The sequence below is a fragment of the Zalophus californianus genome, chromosome 8, assembly GCF_009762305.2.
Source record: "Zalophus californianus isolate mZalCal1 chromosome 8, mZalCal1.pri.v2, whole genome shotgun sequence".
Classification (NCBI taxonomy): domain Eukaryota; kingdom Metazoa; phylum Chordata; class Mammalia; order Carnivora; family Otariidae; genus Zalophus; species Zalophus californianus.
Window position 1 is genome coordinate 50,246,110 of NC_045602.1, and position 20,043 is coordinate 50,266,152.

Sequence of the window (20,043 nt, forward strand, 5' to 3'; positions counted from 1 at the left end):
TTTATGCTAATATATTTATTATTTTAATATTTTTAAATGTTTTAATTTCTAGTAAGCTAAATATCAATATAGATAATCCATATGAACAAAAAATGCTTAAAATACCTATGAAGAATGTAAATGAGTCCTGAGACAAAAAAGAAACTGAAATACTATTCTCTATAATTAAAATTGTTAAAGATCTATTAGAAAAATGGAATATTAAAGTAATACACCTCTAACTATTTTTGACAGCTAAATCAGAATTTCTCATGCTGCTTATGAAAAGAAAAGTAAGTTTGCCAGTTACACAAGACATACCTGATCAGCCTTAGACCTCCACCGAGCTGTTTTTTCCACAGAGACCACAGTAGTATCAGAAATCTGTGTCCCACTATTGCCTTGATATAGTGGCTGTTGCCATACATGACAGGTCAATGGAAAAACCTGAAAATCAAAAGCAGATTTAAATAGAGTAGTAACAATGGGCGCCTGGGTGGCTCAGTCATTAAGCCTCTGCCTTCGGCTCAGGTCATGATCCCAGGGTCCTGGGATCGAGTCCCATATTGGGCTCCCTGCTTGGCAGGAAGCCTGCTTCTCCCTCTTCCACTCCCCCTGCTTGTGTTCCCGCTCTCGTGCTCTCTCTCTCTCTCTGTCAAATAAATAAATAAAATATTTAAAAAAAAATAGTAATAAAATCACTGTTATTAAATAATAGTAAACATCTAAACTTTAGCTTATAGTTCTCAGTTTCTAAAGCACTTTCATAAATACATACATACATATATATATGTGTATATATATAAAACATTTCAACTCCACAACCACTGCCCAAATATATATATAACATTTCAACTCCACAAGCACTTTCCAAATTTCTACCTTCACTTAAAAATAAAAAAACAGGAGCGCCTGTGACTCAGTTGGTTAAGAATCCGACTCTTCCTTTCAGCTCAGGTCATGACCTTGGGGTCGTAAGATCCAGTCTGGTGTCAGGCTCTGTGCTTAGCGCAGGGTCTGCTTGGGATTCTCTCTCTCCCTCTGCCCACCCCCTCCAGCTGCCCTCGTGCATGCATGCTCTCTCTCTCCAAAATAAATAAATCTTTAAAAAAATAAAAAAAGAGTCTTAAGGTTATCCAGTTAGAACTCAACGTACTTTCCAATAAACCATGGCAGTTCCTTAACCTCAAAAAATAAAAGCAAGCAGAAACAAGCTAGTTACTTATTTTAAAATCTTACTATTTGAGACACCTAAGAAATGAACTCTAATAATAGGGACTAAAATCAACTCATAGTGGGGACAGTGGGAACAAACATCAGGCTCATTCCGTGAGGTCAAGGGTTAGAGCAGGGCTCCCTCAACTGTGAAAGGCAGCAATAAAAGCTGTGACTACAGCTCAAGGCTGAAGCAATGCAAATGGAAAAGATCCAAGGTAATCAAACAAAAATGAGCTAGGTCAAGTCACCCACTGGTTCAGGGACTGGTTCCTGAGATTTTCTTCAATATTCCTGGACAATAAAAATCCAAAGCTTCAATATAAGACCTCTTTTTTTAACAAGCAGCCACAAGGAGCAAAGTAAAGACAACCACAGAAACACCAGGTAGTGAAGGATACATCAAAAGAGAAAACAAAAAAAAACTCCTACTAAAAATGCAATTACAAACTATACTTTGAAAAAACTTTAAAATGAGTATCTCAGATCCTCAAAGATATAAACCCACAATGTCCATTAAAAGGGAAGTTATAAAAGTAAAACAGGCAGTTATAAGCCAAGAAAAGACGAACGCTAACAAAATATTAATAACCACAAATGTGAAAGAGCCTCTGAAGAAAATCCAAGGCCATCAGATTTTTTACAGATTTAAAATACTGTCACTACACTAACAAAACATTTTTACTGAGAGAACTTATAACAATATGTTTTTGGTCACAGAAAGGCGAGCTCATTTAAAATCTATTCAATAACTAAAGAGAGTTCTAAGATATCAATTCTTCCAAGAGGTTTTTCAAATGCATTCTGGCAATCTGAAATCCTTAAATATGTAACAGTACAGCCAATGTTCTGGCACAGTCTACTTTGAGCCCTCCAGGAAAGAATGCCAACATAAATGTTCAAAATGGCTAGTCACTGCAGCTAAATAATGTTGGTTGTGGACCAAGGGGTCTTGCCTTTGAAGAGTTGCTTCACAGCAGCTTATAAAAAAGAGAGTTCAATTCATTAGAATATTTGTAGGAAACTAATGAATGATAAAATATTAAGAAACTAGCACTTTGAGAACTAACCCAATGTGTGAGAAAACAAACATTACCCCTCACTTTTATCAGTTTAAAGAAAACCTAAAAATTAAAATTAAATGTTAAAAGAAAAATTCTTATTAAAAAATCCATTCCCCAGACTTCCTATTTTTATCACCTGTTTAGACGTCATCAAGAAAACTAATTTCTAATACATTCCCATATGTCTGATCAACTTTTCCACTATTGCCTCTGAATATAACCCAAATACTTGAAGAAGGATTCTTAAGATGAATGCTTCAAAACTAAGCAGGTGTCATCAGCTCTTCATCTGAAATTAAATGTTTTTTGGTATAAATTAACAGTTTGAAAGAGCCCTTCCCTGAGTAAGTTTTTAATATTAAAGGTTAGTAGTCTTCCAAATATAAGCTGCCTATGAGATAAACACTTAAGATCTAAGGACACATATAGGCTGAAAGAAAAAGGGTGGAAAAGGATATTCCATGCAAATAGTAACCAAAAGAGCACAGGAGTAGCTATTACAAATTCAGACGAAAAAGATTAAAATCACAAAAGGGTCAAATCACCAAGAAGATATAACAATTACAACTATTTATACACACAACCCCAGAGCTCCCAAATCAATGAGGCAAATTTTTAAAGACTGGGAGAAAAAATACACAGCAACACAATATATTAAAAGATTCAATACCTAACTTTCAATAATGCATAAAACCACCATACAGAAGAACAATAAAAAAATAGAGGAACTGAACAACTCTATAGAACAACTGGACCTGGGCGCCTGGGTGGCTCAGTTGGTTAAGCAACTGCCTTCGGCTCAGGTCATGATCCTAGAGTCCCGGGATTGAGTCCCGCATCGGGCTCCCTGCTCAGCGGGGAGTCTGCTTCTCCCTCTGACCCTCTTCCCTCTCGTGCTCTCTATCTCTCATTCTCTCTCTCTCTCAAATAAATAAATAAAATCTTTAAAAAAAAAAAAAAGAACAACTGGACCTAACACATATGTATAGAACAATCCACCTAAAAACAGCAAAATATACATTTTTTTTAAGTACATATGGAACATTCTTTAGGCTAGATTTATTTATTTATTTTGAACATGTTAGGCCACAAAAGTCTTAACAAACTCAAGAAGACTGACATGCAGTGCCTTTTCCAATCACAATGGAATGAAACCAGAAATCAATAGCACAGAAAAAAATGGAAATTTCCACAAATACACAGAAATTAAACACCACACTCTTTAAAAAACCAATACGACAAACAAGGGAAAATAAAAAAAACTTTGACACAAATGAATATGAAGATATAAAATAACAGAACTTATGGGATGCAGCAAAAGCAGTGCTAAAGGGAAATTTACAGCTGTAAAGGCATACATTAAAAAAAAAAAAGCAAGAGATAGTCCAAGGCGGTGGAGGAGTAGGAGACCTTAGCTTCGTCTGGTCCCAGGAATTCAGCTAGACAGCTATCATATCATTCTGAACACCTGCAAACTCAACCAGAGATCTAAAAAAAGAATAGCTGCAACTCTACAAATAGAAACGAGTCCACTTTCTACAAGACAGAAAGACAAAATGGAAAAAACTCATCTCAAAAAAGAGAACAAGAGGCAGTACTGACTGCCAGGGACCTAATCAGTAAAGATATAAGTAAGATGTCAGAACTAGAGTTCAGAATAATGATTATAAAGATACTACCTAGGGGGCGCCTGGGTGGCTCAGTCATTAAGCATCTGCCTTCGGCTCAGGTCATAGTCCCAGGGTCCTGGGATCGAGCCCCACATCGGGCTCTCTGCTTGGCGGGAAGCCTGCTTCTCCCTCTCCCACTCCCCCTGCTTGTGTTCCCTCTCTCGCTGTGTCTCTCTCTGTCAAATAAATAAAATCTTTAAAAAAAACAAAAAAAAGATACTACCTGGGCTTGAAAAAGAGCATAGAAGACAGAATCCCTTTCTGGAGAAACTAAAGAACTAAAATCTAATCAAGTCAAAATCAAAAAGGCTATTAATGAGGTGCAATAAAAAATGGAGGCTCTAACTGCTAGGATAAATGAGGCAGAAGAAAGAATTAGTGATATAGAAGACCAAATGATGGAGAATAAAGAAGCTGAGGAAAAGATAAACTACTGGATCACGAAGGCAGAATTCGAGAGATAAGTGATACCATAAAGGAAAATAATACTAGAATTGGGATCCCAGAAGAAGAGGAAAGAAGGACGGGGTAGGAGGTATATTGGAAAAAATTATAGTAGAGAACTTCCCTAACCTGGGGAAGGAAACAGGCATTCAACTCCAGGAGGCACAGAGAACCCCCCTCGACATCAATAAAAATAGCTCAACACCTTGACATATAACAGTGAAACGTGCAAATCTCAGAGACAAAGCGAAAATCCCGAAAGCAGCTTGGGACAATAACCTATAAGGGTAGAAACACCAGACTGGCAGCAGACCTATCCACAGAGATGTGCCAGGCCAGAAAGGACTGGCATGATATACTCAGAGTGCTAAATGAGAAAAATATGCATCCAAGAATACTTTATCCAGCCTAGGAGTCATTCAAAATAGAAGGAGAGTTAAAAAAGCTTCCAGGACAAACAGAAACTAAAAGAATTTGTGTGAGAATGCAAGCTGGTGCAGCCACTCAGGAAAACAGTATGGAGGTTCCTCAAAAAGTTGAAAACAGAGCTACCCTACGACCCAGCAATTGCACTACTAGAGATTTACCCCAAAGATACAAATGTACTAATCCAAAGGGGCACCTGCACCCCAATGTTTATAGCAACAATGTCCACAATAGTCAAACTGTGGAAAGAACCCAGACGTTCATCGACAGATGAATGGATAAAGATACACACACACACACACACACACACACACACACACACACACACACACACACACACACACACAATGGAATATTATGCAGCCATCAAAAAAAAAAAAACCAACAACGTGAATAGAACTAGAGGATATCATGTGAAGCAAAATAAGTCAGAGAAAGACAATTATCATATGATCTCACGGATATGTGGAATTTGAGAAACAAGCAGAGGATCATAGGGGAAGAGAAGGAAAAATGAAATAAGATGAAACCAGAGAGGGAGAGAAACCATACGAGACTCTTAATCTCAGGAAACAAACTGAGGGTCGCTGGAGTGGAGGGGGCTGGAGGGAACGGGGTGGCTAAGTGATGGAGACTGGGGAGGGTATATGTTGTAGTGAGCGCTGTGTATTGTGTAAGACTGATGAATCACAGACCTGTACTCATGAAACAAATAGTACATTATATGTTAATAAAGGAGGGCACATGATGTAATGAAAAAAATAAAATAAAATAATTTGTGACCACTAAACCTGCCCTGCAAGAAATATTAAAGGGGATCCTTTAAGCAAAGAGAGAACCCAAAAGTAACAAAGACCAGAAAGGAACAGAGATAATATACAGAAACAGTGACTTTAAAGGTAATACAATGGCACTAAATTCATATCTTTCAATAGTTATTCTGAATGTAAATAGGCTAAAAGCCCCAATCAAAAGACACAGGGTATCAGACTGGATAAAAAACAAGACTCATCAATATCCTGTCTGCAAGAGACCCATTTTAGACCCAAAGACACCTCCAGATTGAAAGTGAGAGGGTGGAAAACCATTTACCATGTTAATGGACACCAAAAGAAAGCTGGGGTAGCAATCCTTATAGCAGACAAATTAGATTTTAAGCCAAAGACTGTAATAAAAAATGAGGAAAGACGTTATATCATAATTAAAGGGTCTATCCAAAAAGAAGATCTAGCAATTGTAAATATTTATGTCCCTAACATGGGAGCAGCCAATTATATAAACCAATTAATAACAAAATTAAAGAAACACACTGATAGAATAATAATAGGGGACTTTAACACCCTACTCACTGCAATAGATAGATCATCTAAGCAGAAGATCAACAAGGAAACAAGGGCTTTCAGTGACACACTGGACCAGATGGACTTCACAGAAATATTCAGAGCATTCCAACCTAAAGCAACAGAATACACATTCTTCTCTAGTGCACATGGAACATTCTCCAGAATAGATCACATCCTGGATCACAAATCAGGTCTCAACCGGTACCAAAAGATTGGGATCATTCCCTGCATATTTTCAGACCACAATGCTTTGAAACCTGAACTCAATCACAAGAGGAAATTTGGAAACAACTCAAATACATGGAAACTAAAGAGCATCCTACTAAAGAATGAATGGGTCAACCAGGAAATTAAAGAATAATTTTAAAAATTCATAGAAACAAATGAAAATGAAAACACAACTGTTCAAAATCTCTGGGATGCAGCAAACATGGTCCTAAGAGGGAAGTATACAGCAATACAAGCCTTTCTCAAGAAACAAGAAAAGTCTCAAATACACAACTTAACCCTACACCTAAAGGAGCTGGACAAAGAACAGCAAATAAAGCCTAAACCCAGCAGGAGAAGAGAAATAATAAAGATTAGAGCAGAAATCAATGAAACAGAAACAAAAGAACAGCAGAACAGATCAACGAAACTAGAAGCTGGTTTTTGAAAGAATTTAGATTGATAAACCCCTGGTGAGACTTATCAAAAAGAAAAAGGACCCAAATTAAAAAAAAAAATTATAAATGAAAGAGGAGGGATCGCAACCAACAACACAGAAGAAATACAAACAATTATAAGAATATATTATGAGCAAGGATATGCCAACAAATTAGGCAATCTGGAAGAAATTGATGCATTCCTAGAGACGTATAAACTACTCAAACTGAAACAGGAAGAAAAAGAAAACCTGAACAGACTCATAACCAGCAAGGAAACTGAAGTAGTAATCAAAAATCTCCCAACAAACAAGAGCCCAGGGCAGATGGCTTCCCAAGGGAATTCTAACAAACATTTAAAGAAGAATTAATTCTGAAACTGTTCCAAAAAATCAAAATGGAAGGAAAACTTCCAAACTCTTTCCATGAGTCCAGCATTACCTTGATCCCAAAACCAGACAAAGATCCCACGAAAAAAGGAACATTACAAACCAATTTCCCTGATGAACATGGATGCAAAAATTCTCACCAAGATACTAGCCAGTAGGATCCAACAGTACATTAAAAGGATTATTCACCACAAAAAAAGTGGGATTTATTCCTGGGCTGGAAGGGTGGTTCAACATCCACAAATCAATCAATGTGATACATTAATAAAAGAAAGGACAAGAGCCATATAATCCTCTTAGTAGATGCTGAAAAAGCATTTGACAAAGTACAGCTTCCTTTCTTGATTAAAACTCTTCACAGTGTAGGGGTAGCGGGAACATACCTCAATATCTTAAAAGCCATTTACAAAAAGCCCACAGCGAATATCATTCTCAATGGGGAAAAACAGAGCTTTTCCCCTAAGGTCAGAAGCACAGCAGGGATGTCTACAATCACCACTGTTGTTCAACATAGTGCTAGAAGTCCTAGCCTCAGCAATCAGACAACAAAAAGAAATAAAAGGCATCCAAATTGGCAAAGAAGAAGTCAAACTCTCACTCTTCGCAAATGACATGATACTCTATGTGGCAAACCCAAAAGACTCCATTCCAAAATTGCTACAACTCAGTTGCATTTCTATACACTAAAAATGAAACAGAAGAAAGAGAAATTAAGGAGTTGATCCCATTTACAATTGCACCCAAAACCATAGGATATCTAGGAATAAACCTAATCAAAGAGGCAAAGGATCTGTACTCAGAAAACTACAGAACACTCATGAAAAATTGAGGAAGACACAAAGAAATGGAAAAATGTTCCATGTTCAATGACTGGAAGAACAAATATTGTGAATATGTCTATGCTACCTAGAGCAATCTATACATTCAATGCAATCCCTATCAAAATACCATCAACTTTCATCACAGAGCTGGAACAAATTGTCCTAAAATTTGTGTGGAACCAGAAAAGACCCTGAATAGCCAAAGGAATATTGAAAAAGAAAGCCAAAGCTGATGGTATCATAATCCCGGTCTTCAAGCTCTATTACAAAGCTGTAATCATCAAGACAGTATGGTACGGGCACAAAAAGAGACACATAGATCAATGGAACAGAATAGAGAGCCCAGAAATGGACCCTCAACTCTATGGTCAACAAATCTTCGACAAGGCAGGAAAGAATGTCCAATGGAAAAAAGACAGTCTTTTCAACAAATGGTGTTGGGAAAATTGGAGAGCCATATGCAGAAGAATGAAACTGGACCATTTCCTTACATCATACACAAAAATAGACTCAAAATGAATGAAAGACCTAAATGTAAGAAAGGAATCCACCAAAATCCTAGTGGAGAACACAGGCAGCAACCTCTTGACCTTGACCACAGCAACTTCTTGCTAGACATGTCTCCAAAGGCAAGGGAAACAAAGGCAAAAATGAACTACTGGGACTTCATCAAGATAAAAAGCTTTTGCACAGCAAAGGAAACAGTCAACAAAACCAATAATACATTATATGTTAACTTAAAAATAAATAAATAATAAAAGTAAAAAAAAAAAAGAAAAAGAAAAAATTGAAGCCCCAGATAAAACAGATTTGTTGATCACAATCTGGTTTTACAGGAAATACTAAGGGAAGTTCTTCAGGATGAAAGCAAGTGACACCAGTGAGTAATTCAAATTTATGGAAAACAACAAAAAGAGCCAATCAAAGTAATTTTACAGATAATTGCAAAAGACAGTATAACTGTGTATTTTTTTTCCCTTCTTCCTTTCACTGATTTAAAAAAGCAACTGTATGGGCACCTGAGTGGCTCAATCAGCTGGGAGTCTGCCTTCGGCTCAGATCATTATCTCAGGGTCCTGGGACAGAGTCCTGTGTCAGGTTCCCTGCTCAGCGGGAAATCTGCTTCTCCCTCTCCCTCTGATCTTCCTCCCCACTTGTGCTCTCTCTGTCTCACATAAATAAATAAAATCTTCAAAAAAATAAAAATAAAAAGCAACTGTATGAAACAATACATATATATAATTGTATTGTTGGGCTATAAGACAGAAATACATTTGATAATGACAGCACAAAGGAGATAACAGGAATAGAGTCACAATGGAGTAAGGAAATGACACCAGATAATAACATAAAAGGGAAGAAATGAGTGTAAAAAAGGGAAAATAAGGATAATATATATCAGTCTCTACAAATATATAATTGTTATTCTCCCTTCTGCCAGATTCTTCTTGAAGTTTTAACTATAACAATGTATTGTTGAGTATGTAACACATATAGACCCATGCCTCACAGTAATAGCATTTAAAAGGGATAGAGAATGGACCTATATGGGCATAAAGTTTCTATATGTTATTGGAACTAAGTCCTAATGAATCTGAAGCAGATTCTGATAAGTTAATATGTATACTGTCAGCCCTAAAAATAACTCAAGAATTGTAATTTTAAAAAATTAGAATAAGAGAAAATTATCTACTTAATACAAAAGGTGGCAATACAAGAAGGACTAAAGGAACAAAACAGACATGAGACATACAGAAAATAAAAAGTTAAATAGAAATAAATCCAAACATATCAATAACACTAAATGTGAGTGAACTAAATAATCCAATCAAAGGCATATGTTGTGTTAGACTTCATGAAAAAGAAGATTCAACTGTATGCTGTCTATAGGAGACACACTTTAGGCCCAAAAAGACAAACAGGCTGAAAATGAAAGGATAGATAAAAAAGATTTACTATGCAAATAATAAAAAAGAGGTAAAGTGGCTATAGTAATATCAAGATGAAACATATTAAAACATAATAAAATGCCTAAGAATAAATTTAACCAAGGAGGTAAAAGACTTGGTACTCTGAAAACTATAAAACACTGGGGGCACCTGGGTGGCTCAGTCCTTAAGCGTTTGCCTTGGGCTCAGGTCATAATCCCAGGGTCCTGGGATCGAGCCCTGCATCGGGCTCCCTGATCCCCAGGAAACCAGCTTCTCCCTCTCCCACTCCCCCTGCTTGTGTTCTCTCTCTCTCACTGTCTCTGTCAAAAAAAATAAAAAAAAAAACTTAAAAAAAAAAACACTGATGAAAGAAGTTGAAGACAACACAAATGGAAAGATATTCCATGCTCATGGATTAGAAGAACCAGTACTGTTAAAATGTCCATACTACCCAAAGAAATCTACAGATTTAATGCACTCCCCATCAAAATATCAGCAACATCTTTCACAGAACTAGAACAAATAATCCTAAAATTTGTATGGAACCACAAAAGACCCCAAACAGCCAAAGCAATCTTGAAAAAGAAAACCAAAACTGGAGGTATCACAATCCCAGATTTCAAGATATACTGCAAAGCTATAAAAATCAAAACAGTATGGTACTGGCACCAAAAAGACCAAAAAACAAAAAACCAACAACAAAAAAACAATACATAGATCAATGGAACAAAACAGAGAGACCAGAAATAATATAATATTAATAAAAATATAAATCGATTATATGATCAGTTAATGTTTGACAAAGGAGGCAAGAATATCAACAAATGGTGTTGGGAAAACTGGACAGCTACATGCAAAAGAATGAAACTGGACCACTTTCTTACACCATCCACAAATAGTGTGTGAAATAGGGGAAGGGGATTAAGAGCATACTAATCGTGAAGAGCACTGAGTAATGTATAGAATTGTTGAATCATTATACTGTACACCTAAAACAGATGTAATACTGTATATTAACTATACTGGAATTAAAATTTTAAAATATTTTTTTAAAAAACATATTAAAAAAAAGTACTCAAGATAAACAGGAACATTTCACAATGATAAAACAATCTACCAAGAATGCATATTAAAAACCCATATGCACCTCACACCAGAGCCCCCAGTAAAAACTGAAAGAAATGAAGGAAAATGGACAATTCAACAATAATTAGACTCCAATACTCCATTTTCAAAAAAGTGGATATTCTATAAATGATTTTTTTAAAGATTTTATTTATTTATTTGTCAGAGAGAGAGCATAAGCAGGAGTGGCAGGCAGAGGGAGAAGCAGACTCCCTGCTGAGTGGGGAGCCTGACGCAGGACTCAATCCCAGGACCCCAGGATCATGATCCAAGCCGAAGGCAGCTGCTTAACCAACTGAGCCATCCAGGCGTCCCCTACGAATGATTCTTGGGCATTAAAAAAACAGAGCAAAAGTCAATCACTTTTCCTATATACCAACGATGAACAACCGGAATCTGAAATTTAAAAAAAAATACGATTTACATTAGCATCCCCCAAATTAAAGCACTTAGGTATAAATTTAACCAAATATGTACAAACTCTATATGAGGCAAACTATAAAACTCTGATGAAAGAAATCAAGGAGGAACTAATTACCATGTCCATGGTTTGGAAGACTCAATACTGGTCAATTCCTCTCAACATGATGTATAGATTCAACACAATTCCAATCACAACCAAAATTCTAAGCAAATTATGTTGTGGGTATTGACAAACTGATTTAAAGTTTATAAGGAAAGGCAAAAGACCCAGAACAGCCAACACAAAATTAAAGACAAAGTGGAAGAGCTGATATTACCTGACTTCATGACTCACTATAAAGCTATAGCAATCAAGATCATGTAGTATTGGGCGCCTGGGTGGCTCAGTCATTAAGCATCTGCTTTCAGCTCAGGTCACGATCCCCGGGTCCTGGGATCGAGTCCCACATCTGGCTCCGTGCTCTGCGGGGAGCCTGCTTCTCCCTCTCCCACGCCCCCTGCTTGTGTTCCCTCTCTCCCTGTCTCTCTCTCTCTGTCAAATAAATAAATAAAATCTTTAAAAAAAAAAAAGACAGTGTAGTATTGGCAAAAGAACAAATAGATCACCGTAACACAACAAAGCCCATAAATAGACCCAGATAAATATAGTCAACTAATCTTTGACTGAGAACAAAGGCAATATAATGGAACAAAAACAGTCTTTTTAACAAATGGTGCTGGAACAACTAGACATTCGCAAGCAAAGAAATGAATCTAGATACCGATTTCACATGCTTCACAAAATTTAACTCAAAATCAATCATAGATGTAAACACAAACTTGGAAATTATAAAAACTATAAAACTCATAGAAGATAATATAGGAGGAAACCTAGATGATCTTGGGTATGATGATGAATTTTTAGGCACAACACCAAAGAACAATCCTTGAAAGAAATAATAAATTAGACTCATTAAAATTAAAAACTTCTGTTCTATGAAAGACAATGTCAAAAGAATGAAAAAACAAGCCAGACTAGGAAAAAATATTTGTAAAAGACATTTGATAAAGGACTATAAACCAAAATATACAACCCTTAAAATTCAATGATACAAAAAACAAACAACCCAATTAGAAAACAGTCAATAGATCTAAACAGATACTTCATCAAAAGAGATATACTTCTGGAAAACAAGAACATGAGAAGATGCTCAACATCATATTATCATTAGGGAACTGTAAATTAAAATAATGAGATCATCACTATACACCTACTAGAATGACCAAAATCCCAAACACTGACGACACCAAATGTGGCTCAGAGTACAGAGTAACAGGAACTCTGATTCATTACTGAATGATGATGGGAATGCAAAAGGGTACAGTCACTTTGGAAGACAGTTTGACGGTTTCTTACAAAACTAAACATACTCTTAGCATACAATCTAGCATTCCCATAAGCCAGAGACTAATCCAGAGCAAGGCATTAACTCTTCAATTGTATGAAGGTTGAGAGAGGTGAGAATGCTGCAGAAAAGTCTGACACTAGCAGAGGATGGTTCATGAGATTTAAGGAAAAAAGCCATCTCCATAACAAAAGTGTAAGGTAAAGCAGCAAGTTCTGATGTAGAAGGTGCAGCAAGTTATCCAGAAGACCTAGCTAAGATAATTAATAAAGGCAGCTATACTAAACAGCAGATTTTCAATGTAGACAAAGCAGCCTTATGTTGGAAAAGATGCTATCTAGGACTTTCATAGCTAGAAAGAAGTCAACACCTGGCTTCAAAGCTTCAAAGGACAGGCTGACTCTAGTTAGGGACTAATGCAGCTGGTGACTTTAAGTTGAAGCCAATGCTCATTTATCATTTTGAAAATCCCTAGGGCCTTTAACAATTATGCTAAGTCTGGGATGCCTGGGTGGCTCAGTTGGTTAAGTGTCTGCCTTCAGCTCAGATCATGATCCCAGGGTCCTGGGATCGGGTCCTACGTCGGGCTCCTTCCTCAGCAGGGAGCCTGCTTCTCCCTCTGCCTGCCGCTCCCCCTGCTTGTACTCTCTCTCTCTCTTTCTCTCCCTCTCTCTGACAAATAAATAAATCAAATCTTAAAAAAAAAAAAAGAATTATGCTAAATCTCCCCTGCCTGGACTCTATAAGTGAAAACACAAAGCCTGGATGACAGTACATCTATTTACAACATGGTTTAATAAATATTTTAAGCCCACTGTTGACACTTACTGCTCAGGGAAAAAAAAAAGATTCCTTTCAAAATATTACCACTCATTGACATTGCACCTGCTCACCCAAGACCCTTGATGAAGATGTACAATAAGACTAATGTTTTCATGCCTACTAGCACAACATCCATTCTGCAGCCCATGGATCAAGGAATCATTTGGACTTTCAAGTCTTATTATTAAAGAAACACATTTCATAAGACTATAGCTGCCATAGATAGAGATTCCTCTGATGGATCTGGAAAAACTAAATTGAAAACCTTCTGGAAAAGATTCATCATTCTAGATGACATTAAGAACATTCATGATTCACGGGAAGAGGTCAAATTTTCAACATGAACAGGAGTTTGAAAGAAGTTGATTCCAACCCTCATGCATGACTGTGAGGGTTCAAGACCAGTGGAAGAAGTAACTGCAGATATGATGCAAATAGTCAAAGAACTAGAATTAGAAGTAGAGCCTGAAGATGTGACCAAATTGCTACAATCTCATGATAAAACTTTATTTTTTTTCTTTTTTTATTTATTTGAGAGAGAGAGAATGAGAGAGAGAGCACATGAGAGGGGGGAGGGTCAGAGAGAGAAGCGGGGGGAGGGTCAGAGAGAGAAGCAGACTCCCCGCCAAGCAGGGAGCCCGATGCGGGACTCGATCCCGGGACTCCAGGATCATGACCCAAGCCGAAGGCAGTCGCCCAACCAACTGAGCCACCCAGGCGCCCTCATGATAAAACTTTAATGGATGAGGAGTTGATTCTTATGAACAGGAAAAGAAAATTCTTGAGATGGAATTTACTCTTTGTGATGATGCTGTGAAGACTGTTGGAATGACAACAAAGGATTTAAAATATTATATAACCTTGTAATGGCAAGGGTTTGAGAGGACTGACTTCAATTCTGAAAGAAATTCTACTGTGGAGGGGCGCCTGGGTGGCTCAGTTGGTTAAGCATTCAACTCTTGATTTCGGCTCAGGTCATGATCTCAGGGTCATGAGATGGAACCCCGCATTGGGATCTGAACTCAGCAGGGAATCTACTTGAGGTTCTCTCTCCCCCTTTCGCTCTGCCCCTCCCCCCTTCTCTCGCTCTCCCTCTCTCTCTCTCAAAATAAATAAATCTTTTTAAAAAAAGTTCTACTGTGGGTAAAATGCTATGAAATACCATCACATGCTACAGAGAAATTGTTCATGAAGCCAACAATCAATGTCGGAAACTTCACTGTTGTCTTATTTTAAGGAATTGCCACAGCCACACCAGCCTTAAGCAACCACCACCCTGATCAGTCAGCAGTTATCAACATCACGGCAAGAGTCTCTACCAGCAAAGATTACAACTTGCTAGGAGCTCAGATGATGGTTAGCATTTTTAGCACTAAAGTATTTAATTAAGGTGTATACATTGTTGTTTTAGACATAATGCTATTGCACACATAACAGACTACAGTGTAATGTAAACATAACTTTTATGTGTACTGCGCAAACAAAAAATTCCTTTCAACTTGCTTTACTGAAATATTCAATTTATTGTAATGGTCTAGAACCAGAATCTGCAGGGGGGAGAGGGAAAGTAGCCATTCTGAAATATACACGAGCATTCTGTTCTGTTCTTAATAAGGCCTGCCCTCAAAAGAAACTATTTTACCACAGCCTAACCTACTTGGGTTTTACCAGAAACTAAGAGACCTAGGGGAAGGGAAATAACTAACTCCAGCTTGCTCTGGCCTTCAACATGGGCATAAATAAATATCCAACTCCAGCCCCCTTTTAGCCTTCCTGTCTCACTTAAGAGGCAGACAATGAAAACCCCAGTGAAAATCGCAGCCAGGGAGGAGGGGGGAGACTGAGACCTAATAATAGGACTACAGAACACTTCCCCCCCATACACACCTTGCTGCATCAATAGGGCTCCTGATAATAATAGGGGAATAGAACTGAAAGCACATCTCAGATCTTATTTAAGAATAAATCCTTAGAGAAACACAAAGGTAACACAGAAGACAAAAACAAGTCATCAGAGGAAATTTTAGCCCCTAACTAGTAAAGCTACAGCAAACAGCAAACACAATCTTACCTCTAGCCAGATAAATATAAAACTTCACACTAAAGGCCTATTTACTTCAGTTCCTTTCATATCATATTCATTCAGTAAATATCTGACTTTGAACAAAAAAATTAAAAGACATACTAAAAGGCAAAAACAAACAAAAACAGTTTGATGGGACAGAGCAAGCATGAGAACCAGACTCAGATATGGCAGAGATGTTGAAATTTCAGTTTGGAAAGACAAAAAAAGTTCTGGAGATGGATGATGGTGGTGGTTACACAATAAATGTGTAATGCCACTTAAAAGTGGTTAAAATAGTAAATTTTATGTTATGCTATTTTACCACAATAAAAAAAAAAGTCAAGGAGAAAAAAAAGAGCTATCAAACTGTAAAAAGACATGGAGGAAACTTAAATGCATATTGCTAAGTGAAAGAAGTCATTCTGAAAAGGCTACATACTGTATGATTCTAACTACATGATTTTCTGGAAAAGGCAAAAACTATGGAGACAGTAAAAATATCAGTCGTTACTAGGGTTTCAGAGGAAGAGAGGGAAGGATAAAGTGGTACAGCACGGGATTTTTAAAGCAGTGAAACTATCGTGTACGATACTGTAATAGTGGATATATGACATTATACTTTTGTCAAAATCCATAGAACATATCAACAGTGAACCCTAATGTGAACTATGGACGTTAATTAAAAATAATGTATCAATATTGGCTTACTAATTGTAACAAATGTACCACACTAGTATGACATGTTAATAATAGGAAAAATGGGGAGGGGGAGGGAATATATAGGAATTCTGTATTTTCTGCTTAATTTTTCTGTAAAAAAACTGCTCCCAAAAAGTCTACTTTAAAAAAAGGATAGGGCGCCTGGGTTGCTCAGTTGTTTAAGCGACTGCCTTCGGCTCAGGTCATGATCCTGGAGTCCCAGGATCGAGTCCCACATCGGGCTCCCTGCTCAGCGGGGAGTCTGCTTCTCCCTCTGACCCTCTTCCCTCTCGTGCTCTCTCTCATTCTCTCTCTCAAATAAATAAATAAAATCTTTAAAAATTAAAAAAATAAATGAAAAATAAATAAAAAAAGGATAGCCACCTTGACAAAAGACCAACAAGGAAATATAAGATGTGAATGCCACCATAAACAAAATAGATCTACAAATATAATAGAACATTTCCCTCCCAGAGCAGCAGAATATGCATTCCTCTCAAGCACCCATGGAACATTCTCCAGGATAGACCATATGTTGGGCCATAAAACAAGCCTTGAGATTTTTTAATAATTGAAAACATGAAAAGTTTATTCTCCAAATAAAACAGAATAAAGGCAGAAATTGGTAACAAAAGGAAATTGAGTAAATTCACAAATGGGTGGAAATTAAGCAACAGACTCTTAAATAATCAACAGGTCAAAAAAAGAACTCGCAAAGAGAATTTTCAAATATTTTGCTGATAACAAAAATACTACATACCAAAATTATGGATTGCAGCTAAAGCAGTGCTGAGAGGAAAAGCTATAGCTACAAATGTGTACATTACAAATAGAACAAAGATCTCAATCAATAGCCTACCCATGCACCTTAAACTAAAAAAGAGAAACCTAAACCCAAAGAAAGCAGAAGGAAGAAAATAAGACTAAAATAGAAATAAATGAAATAGGGACGCTGGGGTGGCTCAGTTAAGCATCTGCCTTCGGCTCAGGCCATGGTCCCTGGGGTCCTGGGATCGAGTCCCACATGGGGCTCCTTTCTCAGCGGGGAGCCTGCTTCTGCCTCTCCCTCTGCCGCTCCCCCTGCTTGTGCTCGCGCTCTCTGACAAATAAATAAAAATCTTAAAAAAAAAAAAAAGAAAAGAAAGAAATGAAATAGAGAATAATGAAAAATCAATGAAACCAAAAGTTGGGTCTTTGAAAATATTCCCAAAATTGAAAATCCTTTAGCCAGACTCACCAAAGAAAAAAGACAGTACTCATATTACTTAAAATCAGAAATTAAAGGGGAACTTCATTACCAATCTTAAAGAAATACAAATAATTATAAGGAAATACTATGAAAAACTATATGTTAGGAAATTTGATAACTTGGAAAAAATGGACAAACACCTAGAAAACACAAATTACTGAAACTGATCCAAGAAGAAACAGAAAATCTGAAGAGACATATAGCAAGGAAAGAGTCAATTAGTAATTAAAATACTTTCCCAAAAGAAAAGCCCAGACCAATATGGTATAATCTATTAAACAGTCAAAAAATTAATAATGCCAATCCTTAACAAACAGAAAGAACACTTTCAACTCATTTTATGAAGCCAGTATTACCTGGATACTAAACCAGACAAAAACATCACAAAAAAAACTATACACCATTATCTTGGGACTATAGATGCAAAAATTCTTTAAAAAAAATACTAGTAAATTAGTGTGTGTGTGTGTGTGTGTGTGTGTTTATGTTCCTGTATCCTACTACATGTAAAATATTTATACACCATGATGAAGTAAATTATCCTCAGAATGCATGCTTGGCTTAACAATCTAATATCAATTAATATGCCAAATAATAGAATAATTCGACAAAATCTAATACCTTTCATGATAAACAATACTCCATAAACTAGGAACAGAAAGAAATTTCATCAGTCTGATAAGGGAACCTATGAAAAACCTACAACTAACATCCTACTTTCAGTGAAAAAATTGGATGCTTTCCCCCAAGGTCAGGAATAAGACGAGGATATCCATTTTTACTAATTCTATTCAACATTATGCTGGAAATTCTATCCAAGGAAATTAGGCAAGAAAAAATAAAAAGCATTCAGATTGGAAAAGAAGAATGAAACTCTATGTATTCACATGTGACATGGTCTTATATATAGAAAATCCTATGAAGTCCACTAACAATCTATTAGGACTAATAAACAAGTTCAGCAAAATTGCAGGAGACAAAATGAACATACAAAAATCAATTGTCTTTTTATACACTTGCAATGAACAATCCAAAAATGAAATTAAAAAAAAAATCTACTTACAATAGCACCAAAAAGAATAAAAAACTTAGAATTTAAGGAAAAAAGTGTCAAACTTATACCCTGTAAAGTACAAAACAGTACTGAATTTATTTTCAAAAGATCTAAATAAATGGAAAGATATCCTATGTTCATGGATCAGAAGACCAAGTGTTGCTAAGATGGCAATACTCCAAAACTGATCTATAGATTCAATGCAATTCCTATCAAAATACCAGCTGGCTTCTTTGTTGAAACTGACAAACTGATCCTAAAATTCATATAGAACTGCAAGGGACCTAGAATAGCTAAAAAATCTTGAAAAAGAAGAACAAAGTTGGAGGACTCACACATCCTCATTTCAAAACTTACTACAAAGCAATGGTAATCAAAAAAGTGTACCACGGCATAAAGCTGGACATATAGGATAATGGAATAGAACTGAGAGTCCAGAAGTAAACCCATACATCAATTGCCAACTGATTTTCAACAAGCGTGCTAAGACCTTTCAATTGGAAAGAATAGCGTCCTCAACAAATGGTGCTGGGACAACTGAGTAGCAACATCAAAGAATGAAGCTGAACACTTTCCTCACACCACATACAAAAATAACTCAAAACTGATCAAAAATCTAAATGTAAGAGCAAAAGCTATACAACTATTAGAGAAAACAGAGGGGTAAATTTTTATGACTTCACATTCAGCAACAGTTTTTAAGACAAGATAAACAACGACAACAACAACAAAAAGATAAATTAGACTTCATCAAAAATAAAAACTTTTGTGCTTCAAAGAACACTATCAAGAATGTGAAAAGACAACCCACAGACTGGGAGAAAATACTGCAAATCAGACACCTTATAAGGGAATTTTAAATTCACACTGTGGAAAATATGAAGACTATATAAGGAATTCTTACAACTCAACAGCAAATAGACAAATGACTGAAATAAAAATGAGCAAAGGACCTGAATGGACATTTCACCAAAGAAGATATACAAATGGCCAATAAGCACAAGAAAAGATGCTCAGTATCACAAGCCATCAGGGAAATGCAATCAAAACCACAATGAGATACCATGTCACATCCACCAGGATGGCTACAGTCAAAAAGTTAGATAATTATGCAGCACCTGGGTGGCTCAGGCAGTTGAGCATCTGCCTTCTGCTCAGGTCATGATCTCAGGGTCCTGGGATGGGTCACCCCCCCAACTGGCTCCCTGCTCAGCAGGGAGTCTGCTTCTCCCCCTCCCTCTGCTCCTCCCCACTGTTCGTGCACTCACTTGCACACACACTCTCTCTCTCTCTCT

The 20,043-nt window shown here is 36.8% G+C and overlaps 1 protein-coding gene across 4 annotated transcripts in view; it reads right to left on the reverse strand.

The window, feature by feature from the left end:
• ALMS1 (ALMS1 centrosome and basal body associated protein) overlaps positions 1–20,043 on the reverse strand; it is a 204,113-nt gene that overhangs the window by 176,600 nt on the left and 7,470 nt on the right. For all 4 annotated transcript variants that reach the window (XM_027620974.2, XM_027620976.2, XM_027620978.2 and 1 more), the window contains exon 2: positions 301–426. In XM_027620974.2, the coding sequence (XP_027476775.1) occupies positions 301–426 (126 nt within the window). The remainder of the gene's footprint in view (positions 1–300; positions 427–20,043) is intronic.